Source organism: Anoplophora glabripennis, unplaced genomic scaffold, assembly GCF_000390285.2.
Source record: "Anoplophora glabripennis isolate ALB-LARVAE unplaced genomic scaffold, Agla_2.0 scaffold267, whole genome shotgun sequence".
In the NCBI taxonomy this organism is placed as follows: Eukaryota; Metazoa; Arthropoda; class Insecta; order Coleoptera; family Cerambycidae; genus Anoplophora; species Anoplophora glabripennis.
Window position 1 is genome coordinate 545,597 of NW_019416452.1, and position 18,126 is coordinate 563,722.

General features: G+C 34.1%; 1 protein-coding gene across 1 annotated transcript in view; it reads right to left on the reverse strand.

The window, feature by feature from the left end:
* Positions 1-18,126, reverse strand: part of LOC108905466 (uveal autoantigen with coiled-coil domains and ankyrin repeats-like) — a 51,924-nt gene that overhangs the window by 16,212 nt on the left and 17,586 nt on the right. The window contains exons 2-4 of the mRNA XM_023454596.1: positions 16,975-17,096; positions 8,790-9,108; positions 7,634-7,953 (exon numbers count right to left, since the gene is read on the reverse strand). Of these exons, the coding sequence (XP_023310364.1) occupies positions 7,634-7,953; positions 8,790-9,108; positions 16,975-17,096 (761 nt within the window). The remainder of the gene's footprint in view (positions 1-7,633; positions 7,954-8,789; positions 9,109-16,974; positions 17,097-18,126) is intronic.

Consider the following 18,126-nt stretch of genomic DNA (forward strand, 5'->3'; position numbering starts at 1 on the left):
ACAGTGAGCATCACTTTGGCATTGTTGTAAAACGCCTTGAGGTAAGAATTCAAAATGCACAATTCCATTAAAGTTGAAAAAACAGGGAACATCACTTTGATATTGGATCGAGACTGACGTTCTTTCTTGGGGCGTAGAGATCATATGCCAATCCATTGTGATGATTGAACTTTTTTCTCAATGTCGTAGCCGTAAACCCAGCTTTCGTCTTCCGTCATGATCCTTTGAACGAGCGTTTCGTCGTCATTGGATTGTTCAAGGAGTTGCCGAAAAACGTAAACACGATTTTCTTTTTGTTGATTGGTCATCAAAGGCGGGACAAATTTTGCTGCAACTTGATGCATGTTCAATTTTTCAGTCAAATATTCATGGCATGACCCAATTCAGACGATAACCTCTTCTGCAATTTCTCTTAAAGTCAATCGGCGATGTGCACGCACTAGATTTTTGACTTTCTGAACGTGGGAATCATCAGTTGAGGTGAAAGGCCTTCCTGGTCGAGGATCGGACGACCACTTTTAAATCGTGCAAACTATTGGTAACATTTCGTACGATCCGCATCATATCCGTAAGGTTGTTTCAAAAGTTGAAACGTTTAGTGAAAGTTTTCCCCAGTTTACATTTCAAAAATTGTCACTAACACTTAAACACTTCGCACTCAAATAACAATATCACGAAAACTAAATGACATATTAAGAATCCAAGAACATGTGGTTACAGAGGAGACTATGCGCAACGCAGTGTTGCCAACCCCATATCACTAAATATTTCCATTAAAAAATTTCGGTTATTTTCTGAACAGACCTCGTATTGAAGATCCTATTGTTAGTAAAAAAGTTTCTCTATTCAAGTCATGGATAATACTGTTTCTATTTTTAAAAAGGAATCAAAATGCAAAATGAAAAACAAAAATTAGATAATCGCACAGAACATACAGTGTGTACAGATTTGATCCGGAACATCAGTGTAGAATTTTGCAGGGTGGGGCGATTTTAATGTCAATTTTTTTCAGAGTATAGAGTTCATAGACACGTATGCGACATATTTTTAAGGAGATAATGTTATCTCGTGGCATGCTATGATTCTTTTAATAATGATGTTTTTGGAAAATAGTATTAGGGATTTTTTTATTAGAAATTTGACAACACTGCGTTATTCAGCACCATTTAAAATCCAAATACCCAAAATTTTATTAATTTATGTAGTTGCATGTTTTTTTATAGAGCCTCAAAGTTCCAAAAACCGAAAATTCTTATTTTAGTTTGAGAATATAGGGGGCTTTTAGAAATGAGTAAACATAATAAAATAAAATATAAAAGGGTTGAAATATCATGTTTAGAAAGAAAAAACAATACAAACTACCATTAACAAGTTAACAACAGTGCTTGCACAAATTAATACCAGTCAACGAAAACAAAATTGGAAGGAAACACCAAATATTCTAAATAAGTATTAAAATTCAAAATTATGCTATTAAAAATTCAAATACTATTTCCTTTTTCAACTAAACCATTTTGTAGTCCTATACATTTTTCAATTCTTTTTTATTTTGTTTAGATACGTTTAATAACGTTTCTTCTCTGATTACAAGCCTCCGTAATTCGAGCACACAGTTCTTGAAGATTACGTGATCGATTCCTATACAATGTTTTTCAAATGTCACTATAGAAAAAGATCTACTGGTGTAAGATCAGGTGTTCTTGGTGGCCAGTTAATTAAATTAGAGCGTCTACCTATCCATCTGTTAGGAAAGTGTGTTTGAAGCCATTCTGTCACAGGACTGGTGCAGTGGATAGGGGTACCATCTAGCTGTAGCATAGAATTTTGCCGTTCAAGCAAAGGAACATCATCAAATGAATCATAAAATTCAGTTCGCAGAAATGTGTGAAAAATATTTGCATTTAAATTTCCATGGAAAAAGAACGGGCCGTATAATCTTTGACCAGAAATGCCACAAAAACATTAATTTTCTGTGAGTATTGACGCTTGAAGTTAATTACATAATGGGGGTTTTCAGACGACCAATAACGAGTAGTTTGTGAACTTACTATTCCGTTAGTGGAAAATGTAGCTTCGTCCGTGTAAATGATGTTTTTTAAAAGACAGACAACTCCAACCTCCTCTCTGCATCACCTGCTTCTAACGTGTGCAGGTATTTGACTTTAAATGGCCTAATATTTATTTTCTTTAAGTGATTCCAAACTGTCATCTTACTCACATTGGGTAAATCTCGAACTGCATTAGATAAACTATTTGTAGGATTATTTCGGAAATATTCAATTATAGTGTCCCCCTTTTCATTTGCTCGATGTCCTGAACCTCTTTTTACCATAGATGAAATATTACCTAAACGTGGTATTACCTAAATTTGCCGGGGTTAAAAAATACTACAAATTAGAAGTTACATTTACCACCGAGATCAAACATACGATTTATTCGTGATACAGTATAAATTAATATTTGTCGATTTGGATGTTCAGCATTAAAAATTCTAACTACTTCTCTGTAACTTCGATCATTTCTGCCTATTAGTCGAATTATTTGCACTTTTTCGTTAATACTTAAGTCCATTTTTATTTTACTAGCAAAATATTTTTCACAAAACAAAGCCGTAATTAAAGAGTTCTAATAGATGTCTTGATTTGACATTTCACAATATTTTTTAAATTGTATTTTACTGTTTTTACTCATTTCTAAAAGCCTCAAACTAAAATAATAATTTTCAGTTTTTGGGACTTTGAGGCTCTATAAAAAAAAAAACATGCAACGACATAAATTAAAGAAATTTTGGGGATTTGGATTTTAAATGGTGCTGAATCCGTAATACGATTTGACAAAAATTTGAAAAATTGACATTAAAACCGACCCACCCTGTAAAATTCTACACTGGTGATCCGGATCAAATCTGTACACACTGTATATCAAAAATGATTCAATTCAGTCACCCTATGTTGTAGCTTATTCTAGATAAGCCTTTGGCAGGCAACTTTAAATAACATTAAATGTCATGCCTCTGTGACCGCATGGTAGTTTCACAGTTTTTAAAGATGTTGGTTGGCTAGTAAGTGTCAAAGTGACACCACGTTTGTTATGTAATTCATAATTGCATTAAAAATATAATATACAGTCCACTGTTAACCACAATTAGTTTGTTATTCAATCAGGCATATGTTATTACTCGCAAAAGAGAAAAATACAGCACATTGATTGGTCCTTAATAAAAAAACTAGGAAAGATGTCTATACATTTCTCCCTAATAAATTACCAAAGCGTCCAACTTAAAAATGTTTCAATTAGAAAAATATAATACTCTAATTATTGGTGTATTTTCTATAATATAAAGTAAATTGGTAAAACACCTTGTTTACGTGTTTCTTTACAACCACAAATATAATTAATTCCAATTTTAATTTAATTCATTGTTTAAAGGTTATAAAAGTTTGATAAAAATTAATCGTAACGTCAAAACTTATTCGAAATGTGAAAAATCATATACATACTTATATCTATTATACCTTGAATATTAGTTGCTTAAGTACGATTAACCGCTGTTTTGCTGATTTATATTTTCGATTTACCCTTGCAACAAGGGCAGAAAAACAGCTTCTCTTCATTTGCGTCTATTAATGCGCCCTCGTATATTTAATTTGATGAAATATAATACCAGTAACATCTTTACGAGTACAATCTAGTAATCCACCAGAAGAAAATATTATAAATAGATACGCTCACTAACTTTAATATCTTCACAATATTTTATACACAAAAATAAACACTACATTTGGTTTATAAAAAATGCACTTATAAATATTGGAAACTGTATAAAAATTCTTAGATTCATAGGAAAATTGTAAATTTTCTTGATTGCTTCAACAAGTCGAGCTGGCAATAGACCTAAATCATGTTTAAGAAATATAAGCGACAAACCCTCAGTGTACACCACGTACCGCTTGTAAAAAATGCTTACAGAAACTGACATACATATATATATCTCTTTTAACAAACTTCATAATAGCTGCAACCCACGCATGTGCCACAAAAATATTTTCCACGCAAATATGTCCGTCTTAGGGACGTTTTTAAATTAATTCTGAAATAATATATGCAGCATTAATGACGCAGTTTTATTACTTTTGCCGTTTCACCCTTACTTAATGGACGATGATATATGTACCTAGTTACGTGGTTTGTGTTTCAAGATAGTGGCCTAATTAATATTAAAGGAACATTAAACAGCTGCTTTATATTTTTAGTTTTTAGGGTGGTATTAGGTCAAGAGGAGTTAATGTAGCAGACGTCAAGTCTGAATATTTGTTTCTAACATAATATATCGTCAATGTCAAGTTTACGGATACCTGTGTTTGTATACACGACAATCTAGAAAGGATAATTTCGGATTCGGCAATAACAGTTCTATTGGAACAAATCGTATAGTTTAAAGTAATTATTGTGAGTTTGAACTTTGTAATAAACACTTTTTTTCTCGGGAAAAATAAAATATTACATTTAAAAACTCTGAAATCATTTCTTTTAAATTATGTCAACTGTAATGAAATCTAAGAAGTGTTTTTTTCAAGTCCATATCTGTAGAAAATTTTATAAAAAAATATTATTATTAAGTACCTATATCATTATCATAAAAATTATATTTTTTCCATTTAACACCAAAATTTAGAGAAACATAAAAACATCAAATTTTGAGCTTGAATTAGTATTTTAGTTAAAAAATATAAAAACTGATTTTCAAAATTAGAAATATCACTTTTTTCTTCTAATGTAAGTTGCAGCATTGTTAATGTTTTGTATCTTAGGTTTTTTGTTAATTTATAAATGTTTTGAATGACTTCTGGTTCGAAAAGTCACTAAACAACAAGAACATAATCCATCGTTAGACTTGACTTGAGGAAAATGAAAAATCTAATGGGGTAAAAGCGTTGATGGATTTTGTTACTTAAATAAGGTTGATAATGATTGTTGAAAGGTGAAACGTGCATCTGAAAATTGTTTTCATAGTCGAATGATGAAATACAATGTAATTTTATAATTTTCAAGTATTAGGTTGAAGAATAAGTAATGCTCGTTTTTTTTTCAAATTTAAGATTATTAACTCCACAGTTATCATTAGGTGATGTATTCTCCATCGTTATTTATGAGCTTCTCCCAACGTTCAACAAGTTTCTAGATGCCTCCTCTGTAAAAATCCTTCGATCTTGACTCGCATAAACTCATTTGTGGGTACACATGTTCGCAAGTGACCCATTTTTAAGCATTACGGCAAGAACGCCGCCGGACGCACCACAGGGTTCCCGGAAGACGACCCCGGCAGAGTGGCGCCAAGGACCAGGGACTTCTGCCAGCGATTACCAAGCTACTTATGAACCTATGACCGACTCCACAAACAGGGACTCTCCAACGAACACTCACCCCGTCAACGCGTCCTTTTCTATACAATTTAGTTTTCAATAAAATACTTTATTTTTACCGTTGAGAGAGCGTTTTATTCTTGCTGTACAGCGAAAGCAACCCTCACATCCAAAGATTTTAACTAATTGTTGTTGTTAAAAGAAACACCGCGTAAGGAGTTTGACAAAGAATGCAAGAGGTGAAAATCAGAAGGCGCGAGATCGGGAGAGTAAGGCGGTTGGGGCAGAACTTCCCAATTCTACTTCCGAATGGGCACTTTGTCCATATTGCCGACATGTGGCTGCGCATTGTGATGTTGTAAGAGAACGTTGTATCGCCGATCAGGTCTTTTTTGTTGAATATGTACCACGTGGAGTTACAGTAGTTGTTGGTTATAGAGTTCTGCGTTGAATCTTTGATAAGAGTTCGTAATAACGAATCCCTTTCCAAGTCGACTAAACGCATAACATTGTCTTTCGAGGATGAAGTTCTGGTCTTATTTGCGGAGTTGCTTGGTTTTTGGAGCTTAGCCATACTTTCCTCTGTTTCAAGTTCACGTACAAACACAATTTTTCATCACCAGTGGCAATGCGAAGAAGAAAACGTTGCTTACGACTATGTGTTAATGACTAGCAAATCAGAGGCAATTGCGGAACGTGGATTATTATTGTTTTCTTTCAAAACATGTGGGACTTTTTCCATCGAATGCAGGTGGCTTACTATTGTTTTGTGATCACATACCTCCTGAGCCAATTCTCTTGTTCATTGTCTTGGATTTCGTGAAGGACCTGATTGAATTGCTCTTTAGAACGATTCATGTCTTTTAATGTTAAAATTACCTTCTTTAAAACGCGAAAACCGTAGACGGGCTGTTCGTTCATTTATCGCATCATAAGGCACAAAGTTCCCCAGCAGCTTGAGCCGCTTTAGCGTTTTCCTCGTCTCATTTAAAAACAAAAAGAAGCAAGGGCCGAAAATGAAAATTGTATCAATTTAATATCCCATTTCAAATGAATGAAAATTCACCACAATTAAGGCTGTGTTCAACGATGGTCGTACTAGTTCGGTCAAACTTCTTTAGTCAAACAATTCGTTCAACGGCCTTTAGTAACTGTAAAACCTGCCCAACATTCCTAATCAGCTGATTGGGCTGACCAACGAAATATTTGTCCGCTGAACGACTATTCGCTGAACATAGACTAAATCTAACGAAGCAACCAAAAACAATCTGATAGAGCTAATAAGTCCCCTTTCGAATATATGTCAATTTAACAGTGCGTTTGTTTAATTTTCATCTGAATTTTTAAATTAAAAAAAGCGGGCAATACTTATTCCCCAAATCTTTATCTGAGATACGAATTTTGTTAAAATATTGTACATAGTTTATTTAAGGGTCACTCACTTTCAATTTTGTGGATTATGCCTTGCGGCTTTTGCTTTAAACCACTTTTTCAATGTGTAAGCATTGGAAATGTTTAAGAAATGGGTAGTGTAACGCTAGATGTTAGAAAAATATGTAGAATCTAACAGGGTATAGGGGGGTATAAACTATAAAATGTTCGGTCGCGCAGGGGAGTTCGATCGGAGTGATTTTAGGGTTGTTGTGTAGGTTGGACCTTTCCCTGTCGAACACAAGTGATCCGGACAATCTACGGTTCTTGGGGTGGCAGTGGGGAGGAAAAGGGGAACCTCTACATTTTAGCTATCTGTACTCTGTCGATGTTTAAATGCATGCAAACCTTGGTGTGGAAACTAAGTTTTCCAAGGCACATAGGAGCGATTTTCTCTCTATGGACGGTAGATCAGTATAGTTTTTTGTAAGGCAAAAAAGGGCAAATTTATAATAATGGATTCCAAGTCATTGTTATAAATTTTCCAAATCTTGGAAGGGTGTACAACTACGTCGATAAGGGTGTGCAGCTGGGATGGCCGTAGCGTTTTCGCCGGAGTTGTTTTGCGATTCTGGAGTCAAGTGTTGAAAATATACAGGGTTGGAAAGTCCCCATGGTTCATCGGCCGTTACGTGAGAGCGATAAAGAAAGTCATAGAAATCCGTGCGATAGAGAAAGATGGCTATAATGAAAGCATCTAATAGTCACAGCCCATTTCGCCCTTCCACAAATAAGATCCACTTCTCATTTGTGAACAACCATGGGGACTTTCCGACCCTGTATATTGGGTCATATCGGGTGTCATATACAAAGAAATTATGCATGTATGACTTACTCACCTTACACATGTCAGCGTTGTCGTTCAGCGCCGCCATGTGAAGCGGACACCTACCGTCGTTGTTCCTCGCATTCACTTGGCTGGGTCTCATATCCAGCAACCACTTCACTAGCTCTCTGCGGCCGGACGCTGCGGCTTCGTGCAGCGGCAGGTCTCCTCTGGCGTTCTTCAGCCACAGTTTGGCGCGATGCGCCCCTATGAGTTTAACGGTCTCGAATTGACCTTTGGCACAGCCACAGTGCGCTGGGCTCCTTCCTTTCCGATCTTGGCGGTTGGGGTCGGCCCCGTGCGCTAGTAGAAGGGCCGTAGCGTCCGCGTGGCCTGATAAAATTTAGGAAGATAGGCGCTATCAGTTTGCAGAAATTTTGGTAACATGCTTTTGAGTTAATATTTATTTTAGAGAGCACCTATTTTTATAATGAAATTCTATGTAAAAAAAACTGTAAAAAATCGAATGGTGGCATTCATTTTTAAACAATGTTGAAAATCTACACACCTAATGACATTTTAAAGGGCTTTGGAAATATTTTCTTTGAAAACCTGAGAGCTTTTTACAAAAAAAATATATTTCGGATATTTTTCGCGATAATTTATTGTTGCGTAGTTAATTCAAAATCATCTTTTCTTTTCAAAACTTCATATACCTACACGTCAAAATTTCAGGTTTGGGCGCAATTAAAGTATAGTTTAGTATGTCACAGCTGTGCGCCAAATTCTTTTTAGTTTTATATTGTGTACCAGATTTGATAAAAAAGTAACGGGAATTGTTAATTTTCTCATAAAGCGTTTATGTAATCTTCAATTTTTATCCCATCCCCTTCAAAGTAGTCTCCCTGTGATATTATAAAGTTATGCCAAGTAGTTTTCTGTCTGAGAAACACTGATGGAACGTCTCTTTAGGTATCGTCTTGAGCACAATTTGTGATATTGCCTTTATCATCTCATCTATTGTTGAAAAACGTTATTCTTTTAAGTTTGGGTAACAGGAAAAAGCCACGGAAGTCATGTCCGGACTCCGGACACAACACTACCCTATCCTCCAGACTCCGGAGAATAGGGTAGTGTTGTGTTTCGCCAGGAACTGTTGGAAAAGCAAAGCGGTATGCGTATACGTGTGCAGTTTATGAAATATCTCAACAATGATGAATAGCTCTTACCTAGAGTGACGGCATAGTGAAGAGCTGTGCACCCGTTGCTATCGATAACATCCGGGGAGGCTCCACACAGCGTTAGGAGCGTGTCCAGACAGTCCGTGTGTCCCCTGGAAGCAGCGCAATGTAGTGCAGTCAACCCGTCCTTATCGGCCGCTTCCACGGCTGCTCCAGCTCTTACCAGAGCGAGTACCGCTTTGGAGGAGCCGGCGCTGGCTGCCCACAGCAGCGGCTGTCTTTTGTCGCCGTCCATTACAGACACCACGATGTCTTTGTGGGTGAGCAGGGATTGAAGGACTTGCATGCCCAAGCTGGAGTCTTTGTCCTAGAAGAAGACTTCTTAGGATTAGTTCACGAGGATATTTTGTTATTAAATGTTCTTCAACCGAACAAATAACGTAAAATTTTGTTCCTAGGAATAGTTTACCTAATGGGGTTATTCCACAAACCACCTAGACTGGCTTATAGAGCGACTTTGGTGAAAAGACTTTGGAGCCTGATTTGAAGCCCAGCGCTCAGTCGTGTTCTAGCATTTGATGTGTACGCATCGCTGTGATATCGATAATTAGACGTTTTATCATGGGCAAGTGTATTGTAAAACATTGTATAAATAGAAGTGATCGAGTTGGTGAAGAGAGGCGAAAAGTTTCCTTCTTTAGGTAAGTAAAAGAAAGGAATATATAAAAGGTAAATATGTACGCCATTTTTCGGTTAACGTCACAAGTTTCCAGGGTTAGCTTTATAATTTTGTTCGCCCACATAGTGTAGTGATTAACGTGATATTGTTATTATAAAATAATGAATGAATTACTGTAAAATATTTTTAGTAATTATTTACTTTATGAAGTAAATTGAATTAAATTTTTATGAAATTTTACCAATTCCCGTCATTTCGAGATAGCTGAAAATTAATTAAATATTTTTTTCCATTAAAAAAAATCTCAAATAAAACTAATTTCAGATTCAGTATTCATACAGTCAATTAATTTTTATTAAAGATCGTGGTTGTTTGACGTATCCATCGAGATGTAGTAATATGCTAAGAAACATAAAAATTAATAAAATTTTTAAATAATGATGAAAGCAGGACACCTAAGCTACAGAAAAATAAAATTGTTTATCATGTATTAAAAAACTTTCTGAATGTGAACATAATTGAAAATTGTAATCATTTAATAGAACTTGTAAGGTCTGAATGTAAAAAGTATATCGATGTACGAATAAATCATGAAGTCAAATTATTTAATTCGGTAAAATCTACGAAAAGACAAATATTAGATAAATTAATATTATGTAGAGGATAATAAATATATTTAAATTATTTTGTAGTTTTATTTAATATGACACTAAAATATACTATTTTCTGAATTACAAACTTAAAATTGAATATTTGTTATAAGATGCAGTATAATATTTAATATGTAATAAAAATATTACTTAATCCGGATCTGCTTAAAGATGCGCGCGATCAGATTGCCTTCCACACTCCACTTCCCCGGATTTTGCATTCACTGATACCCGTGCATTGGAAATAGATACGGACAGTCTAGGTGTTCTGTGGGTTATTCTTTTCTTTATAATCTTTTTAAAAAGATTTTCCTAAAATATTTCACGTATTTTATCAGATATTCATTATTTCATATTTCAATCAAAGTAGACTGATAAATAAAAATGATGGTTACTATAACAATAATTATTATTTGTGTTTCTTGTTTATTAATTTGACACTTAGCGTTAAGGTATTAAATAAAGTACTTGGGTATTTCAATGGGAACGCCAGACAAGCAGCCCGAGAATACCAACGAAGATACCCAAATAGACTTCAACCTGTCCACACAGTCTTTAGTGCATCATTTCGTAGACTTCGACATGAAAGTAACCACGCTAAGAAGATATAATAGATGCTGTCATTGACAACTCTTCAGTTAGTGTTCGGCGTATAGCAAGCAAGAAATGTTATTTTCGTTTCATCGCCAAAATGTACAAGCGTTACATATTTGAGATGCTCCTCAGCGATTAGAATTTTGTCGCTGGTTACTTCAACAACATGCAAAATGATAAATTCATTTCGCTTGTCATGTGGTCTGATGAAGCGTGTTTTACTAGGGACGATATAAATATGATCGTAATGAACATGTCTGGACGTTATAAAATTCGCATGCAATTAGATCAATCCGATATCAGCAACGTTTCAGTGTCAACGTTTGGGGTAGCATTTTCAACAATAATTTACTGCCTATACATGTTTTAAATAATCTTTTAAATGCAGATCTGTATAGAACAACATTTTTGATTTCATTGATGACGTAGGGCTTAATACTTTTCAAAATTTTTATTTATCAGACTACTTTGATTGAAATGAAATTATATTTTTTAAATTGCTTGTAATTTCTAAACAAAAACGAATCGGACCTATGTTCATATAAGAAAAAATTTTTGAAATTAACCCAGCTACCATCTGTCAAAGTTTGTCATAGAACTTGTAGAACACCCTGTATATTACTAACTCTTGAAGAATTTAGACGCAATTATTGGCGCAAAACTGTTTAAAATTAAAATTTATAACCTACATCGCTTTGTTTTATTGTGGAAATATGCAGTTCCAGGATAGCAATGGTACGAACATTACAAAAATCATGAAATCATATTTGGAAATCGAAAACTTATCTAGATACGCCAATAAATCGTTAGTGGCTGAGGGAAGCAGAAGAAGCTTTTAATAATGGCGATAGTCAGGTGGATGCCGAAGTGTAATTACAAGGTAATTAAGCAACTAATTAAAGACTCATGAAAAACAAAATATTCATTTGTAACGATAATCATAAAATCGATTCTTACTTTTTCAACAAGTGATAGTCACGAAAAATAATCTGATCCAGCAAATTATAGAAGCAAAATGTATTTTTTTCCAATAGAATAGTTACGGTTTTCAGTTTTTACTAAATAAAATATTGTAATGTATTTTTCTGTATTACATAAAATATATACTGAAAGATGTATTCGATAATGTAACCAAAATAAGCATAAACTGGGATAAAATAAGTATATGTATTAACAATAAAAGGATAGGACTAAATAAAACTAACGTGTAGATATTATTTAAGATTTAAAGAAAGCTTTCTGAACAGACATGGAAAATGTTGCTTAATGAGATGTAAAAAATTGTCAGTGTATCAAAGGAAACAATTATTTATTGAGAAAAGGGTGTTTGCATCTAAAAAAGTGTAGCGTTTTATCACTACACTAAATATTATTCTGCTACTAAAGTTAATGCGAATCATATAAATAATATCATTAAAAACTCCTTATATATTTATTTTATTTTAATAATTTTAAATTGCCACTGTTATCATAGAAAACTTCTTATTTAAGTAACTCGTTTGTGTCTTCCTGTTACCGTTGACTGAGAGTACTATTTCTCACTCAACGCTATTACTAAATAAAATGAGAAGGACAGTGGTATGAGATTTTAGTGGAGCTTCCTATTAATTCGTTTTAGTAGGTATTACATATTTTTTAAATGTTTCATACTGAAATGAAATAATACAATTAGACAAGCTGAAACATTGTCATACAAGACGTACATATGAACATTTGTTTCTATTTCTCAATCAACTCTACCACCACCTACTTATCACCAGCACGCAGACCATCAGCGCTTATCTGAAACAGGGCTAAGGGTACTTAATGGTAATACTGGTCAAAAGCGTCTTTAAATGTCTCTATGATAGAGGTAGAGATGCAAACAGCAAATTTTCGTTATAGTTTTTACGTACTCCGAGAGTCCGCGTTATTTTGTCATGTTCAAGTAGTTCAAAGTAAAAAATGTTTAAGGTGAGAAAGAACGAAAAGAGTGACCGTAAAATCCGCCCGTTTTTGCGTAGTGTGTAGCAAGAACGGGGAAGGTTGTACAGAGGTCTCCGTGGGCTTAAATTGATCGTCATGAAAAATCTAGGTGATCATAATTCGATTTTTCCAATATTTGCCCGACTTACCCCTACTTAAGGGGTGGAAACCACCCCTAAAACAAGAAAAATTAAAAAATAGTCGATAAATTCTTGGTAAAATTGGGGGAATTTCACATGGCAAGGGTAAAATGTCCTTCTAAAAATGCTCATGATAAATCCACCCCACGCGGGAGGTGTTTTTCACCTTGAGCATTTTTAGGAGGGCATTCTTGATTTTACCCCTGCCATGTGGAATTCCGCCAATTTTTACCCAGATTTTGGTGACAACTTTTTCTGTTTTCTTGTTTTAGGGGTGGTTTCCACCCCTTCAGTAGGGGTAACTGATCAGAATCCGACAGAAGAACGAATTATGGGGGCATGTATTTCATATCATTTGGATTTATAAGGAAAAGGCAATTCATGAAGGGAACATCATTTGCCGCCGGTTTTCGGCAATTGGGGTGGTTTTACCCTCACGCGGGGGATGTTTTTCACCTTGAGCATATTTGGAAGAACATCCGTGTGATCTCTTCCTTTCCATTCAAATTCCCGCCAATCGACCATTTTCTCACGTTTCTTGTTTTAGGGGTGGTTTCCACCCCTTAAGTAGGGGTAAATCGGACAAATATTGGAAAAATCGAATTATGCTCACCTAGATTTTTCATGACGATCAATTTAAGCCCACGGAGACCTTTGGACGACCTTCCCCGTTCTTGCTACACATTACGCAAAAACGGGCGAAAAAATGGGTTTTTTTGCGGTTACTCTTTACCATTTGCTTTTCTATTGCAATTTACTACAGAGACTTGGAATTTAAAAATAACATGATAATAATTCTAGGAAGTGTATTTCGCAGCTATGGATAATATTGTCGTCTCTCAGCTTTAGATGAGAAAATTGTTATCTATCCAAGTAAACGGAACTGTTACAATTCGATTTTTGTTCAATATTTTATAAATTTTACCTATTTTAAAATAGGTACAAATGTTGTTGAATTGTGTGTATAGTTTTGACTATATCTACCAATTTTTCTGGGAATAAATTTTTAAAATTTTGTATTTTAAATATTTTCCTACATTGGGAAAAGTAGCATAAATAAATTATACTATTTTTTAGATTCGATATCCACCAGTGCTAAGTATATATTTCATTAAAACTTAATTAATTAATGGAAAAATGTTTCAATCTTTTAAACTGTTAATTTTTCAATATTTTTAGTAAATTATGCCGGTAAAAATACATATTTTTGTAAAATATCCGCAGACACATTTAAGAAGCACATTTGCCTAAACAGTACTAATCAGTATCTCATCTGCCGCTTTTGAGACATGTGAAAAACTGAAATAAAATAACTATTTTTAATTTTAAAATGTTGTGATTTTAACGTGTTTTCGAGTCTGCGTGTCAGCAATATAATATCTTGTAAGTTTATCCATGAAATTTAATATTATGAAATCAATAAAACTATCGTGTTTATCTAATGCATCTAGTTCTTTGTTGATTTCATGTAGTAGCTTAAAAGCAGAAACATATTGTTGACACATAACGATATAAAGTGATAATAATGTGTATCTTACCGTAAGTGACATTCGTTTCTACAATGATTCGACTGTTTTATTATTTACCTATCTGACAATTATGTTGCAATACTGAAATGAATATACATACATTTTACGTATATTTTTCTTAAAATTTTTGCAAAATCAAGATGCCATGTACTGTTGAATTTGATATTCATTTTTTAATAAGAAAAGTTCCTATAAACGTAGGTCTTAGAACGCTTCGTTTGTGAGATATAGGGTGTTGAAAACAAACTTTATTTAAGAATTTTTATTAATATTTCTAAAACATCAACAGATATCAAACTGAAATTTGGTATTATTAACATATTAGTTATGGTGAATAATACAAAGATATCTGTTATTCATTTCACCCATCAATGACTGCCCCTTTAAAAAAATAATTCATACGCCCGTGGATTTTTAATCAATTCTGAACAGAACAGCTCTCTTTAATTTTTTATAAAATGAACGGTTTTTGGTTAAATTCATTTGGCATTGATTCAATGGTAATACATTTGTAAATTAATAAGAATAATGTAATGTGCCCTGAATATCAACAAAAACGATTAAATGAATTTTAACAGTTGACAGAGAATCATTTTTTAATAAGAAAAGTTCCTCTAAACATAAAAAGAGTTAAACAAGTTACAATAATTGTTCAAAATGTGAGTCCTTTTGTTGAATACACAATCGGCACCTACGTTCATCAGATTGTCTAATCTGAGCAAAATAATTATTAACTAATAGTTCATGATAGGCATTTTCAATGCGATGTATTAATTTCTGTCTTGTTTCAATATGGGTTGAATATACTTTTTCTTTAAAAAATTCCCCATACAAAAAAACCATGGGAGTGAGATCAGGGGATTGTGGAGGCCACGCAACTCACGACCAATCCATCTATCTGGAAAGTGGTAATCTAACCAGTTTCTTACATATCTCCCAAAATGCGCTGGACAACCAACAAGTTAAAAAGAAGCTATCCTTCTTTTTAATGGAATTTGTTCCCACATATTGTCATGCTCTTCTTGCAAAAACTGTAAAAAGTTTTCTGCATTCACACGAGGTCCAAATAAATAATTATTATAAATTCCAACCCAAACATTTACACTAAATTCATTCTGAAAATGTCTTGGTTGAACTACATGTGGGTTTTTATGTGCCCACAGACGCTGATTATGAAGATTTATAATTCCTCGACGAGTAAACAGGATTCATCAGCCCACAAAATGTTACACAAAAAATTTAATTCGTTACGAATTGAATTGCGTAACCAATGACAAAAAATCAGTCTTCGTCCTTCGTCACCCGGATGTAAGGTTTGAAAACGGGTTGTAAATGAAAAGCATGCTGGTGATTCGGTTTTAAAATTCGGCAAATTTTGGTTTGGAAAATATCAAGAGCAACAGAGACTCTTCGAGTACTTGTTGTTGGGTCTCTCCTAAATTCGTGCAAAACTCGCAAAATCTCTTGCCGATAATTAACGTTGTTTTGTCGTTCACCATGAACATTTCTTAGTCCTTGATCAATAAATCGGCGATGAATATTTACAAATACCGATGGATGGGGATGTCATCTATTTGGAAATCTCATCCTGTATTCCCTGGTTGCTTCCGCTGAGTTTCGATTTGAGAATTCAAAAATAAAATGACGTTATGACATTTAATCGTTTTTGTTGATTTTCAGGGCACATCATATTTTTCTTATTAATTTACAGATGTATTACCAATATCGTTGGAACAGTTTATGCCAAATGAATTTAATCAAAAACCGTTCATTTTATAAAAAATTGAAAGAGAGCTGTTTTGTTCAGAATTGATTAAGAAATTTAGAAATAATGTTAATTTCCAGAAAAATCCACGGGCGTATGAATTATTTTTTTAAAGGGGGCAGTAACCCACCTCAGGCACATCACTTGTGGGTGAATTGGATAACAAATATATTTGTTTTATTCACCATAACCAATGTGTTATTAATATCAAATTTCAGTTTAATATCTGTTGGTCTTTTAGAGATATTTAGAAAAATTCTTAAAAACAGTTTGTTTTCAACACACTATATATATCAAACGAAGCGTTCTAAGACCTACGTTTATAGGAACTTTTTTATTAAAAAATAATTCTAATATTCTAATAATTTTAATTAAAAAGTTTTCTATGTTGCAAACTTTTTTGCGAATAATCAGGACATCTTATGAATTCATGAGGTCCTGGGCAATTCTAATATGAAAATCCATAAACGGATTGAATCAAATTCTCAGAAAATGCGAAAGTTGAAAACAATTAATAACATGAGTTTGATATTGGCAAGTTTAGTTGCCATGAAATCTGGCCAAATTAGAAGGTTCGTAATTTTGTTTAGGTTATATGACGATGTTTACTTTACGGATATTTTCCACAATGTGTGAATATTAGCTATTAGGTAAATTTTTTGTAATATTTAGTTTTTTTATACAACATTTTGCAGAAGCAAATTCCAGAAAAATTTCAGCTGTTTCTGCTAATTGTATAAAAGGTTAGCTCATACTCTTCCTTGGTAGGAGTTACAGGCAAAGGGACTATATTTTTTTAACGTTAGATACTGTTATAAAAACTAAATTCTCAAAAACTAGTACCTAGTGAGAAAGTACATAAAAAATTGTCCACGAAGCAAAATCCTGTAAATTTTTATTTTTCTACTCACATTGCTGGTCCCGCCACACATCTGGGCAGCATAATGGAGAGGGTAACCGCCGTGCACGTCTGGCGTAGAAACCGGAGCGCCCGCCGCCAGGACTGCCCTCAGAGCTGCCGTCTCCCCACACACTATAATTGAACAGAAAACTAGGTTAAACAACCTCGCTAGAAAACAGCCAAGTGTGCGTGGCACTCCCTTAAAATTACTGTGATTTCGGTTTTCGGTTTCACGGTGGATAATATCACCTAACTATGAGCGAAGGCATTCGATTCTTTTATTTGCAGTTAACATAAAGGAAAAACAAGCAGTTTTAATGCTATTGTTTTTTTAACAATGGGATGTTACGGATATAAAATACAATGCTGCACTGTATACAGTGTCTAACAGAGACGTTGCGATAGACTTTCAAAATTGGTTAGCAAAAGTGACATTTTCTCCTGAAATGTTACAAAAAGAAAATGATGCGACTGGTAGTGGTACTTCAGTTACTTTTATTAATTAACCTAAAGACGCAGAGCGGAATTCTAGATTTTCACCTAATTTTCGTTAAAATTGCATACGAAGCTCCTAACCGCTCCCAAACACCATCAGACGATGAGCGAGACGCGCATAAAAGCTGCCTCAACACTAAATTCTGGGAATGTCAAAAATATGAGCAAAGTAAAACTGAATCTTCATCCTAAAGTGGCCAGATACCTGTACTAGTCGAGCAGATTCTAAAGATCGACGACATCCGGAAAGGTAAATGGTGTAAATGTCAGTCGAAGATTGTTGCAGGACCTCTGCGGAGATATCACAGGACGTGTTCGAACGTCTACTCTTGAATCTTACAACTGATTAACCAGAGGCGGATATCATATATTACGATTCAAAATTTTTCTATTTTCATTGTACAAAGTCCTTTGCATTAAATAAATCATTTATTGTTAATATATTTAAACGATAAATCCAATTTTTCCCAATTCAAAACATTGTCGAATATCTTCAAATCTCTTTGCGAGCATATTGCTTTCGGCCTATAATTCATATCTAGTTGCCAAACCGCCCAGCTGTTTCTGAGCCTGCGACGAACACCCCACAGAATACAACCAAGAACCAAGAAGTTTTCAAAACCCCAGGTAGATAGGTACTATAAGAAGGTCGCAAAAAAATAATTAA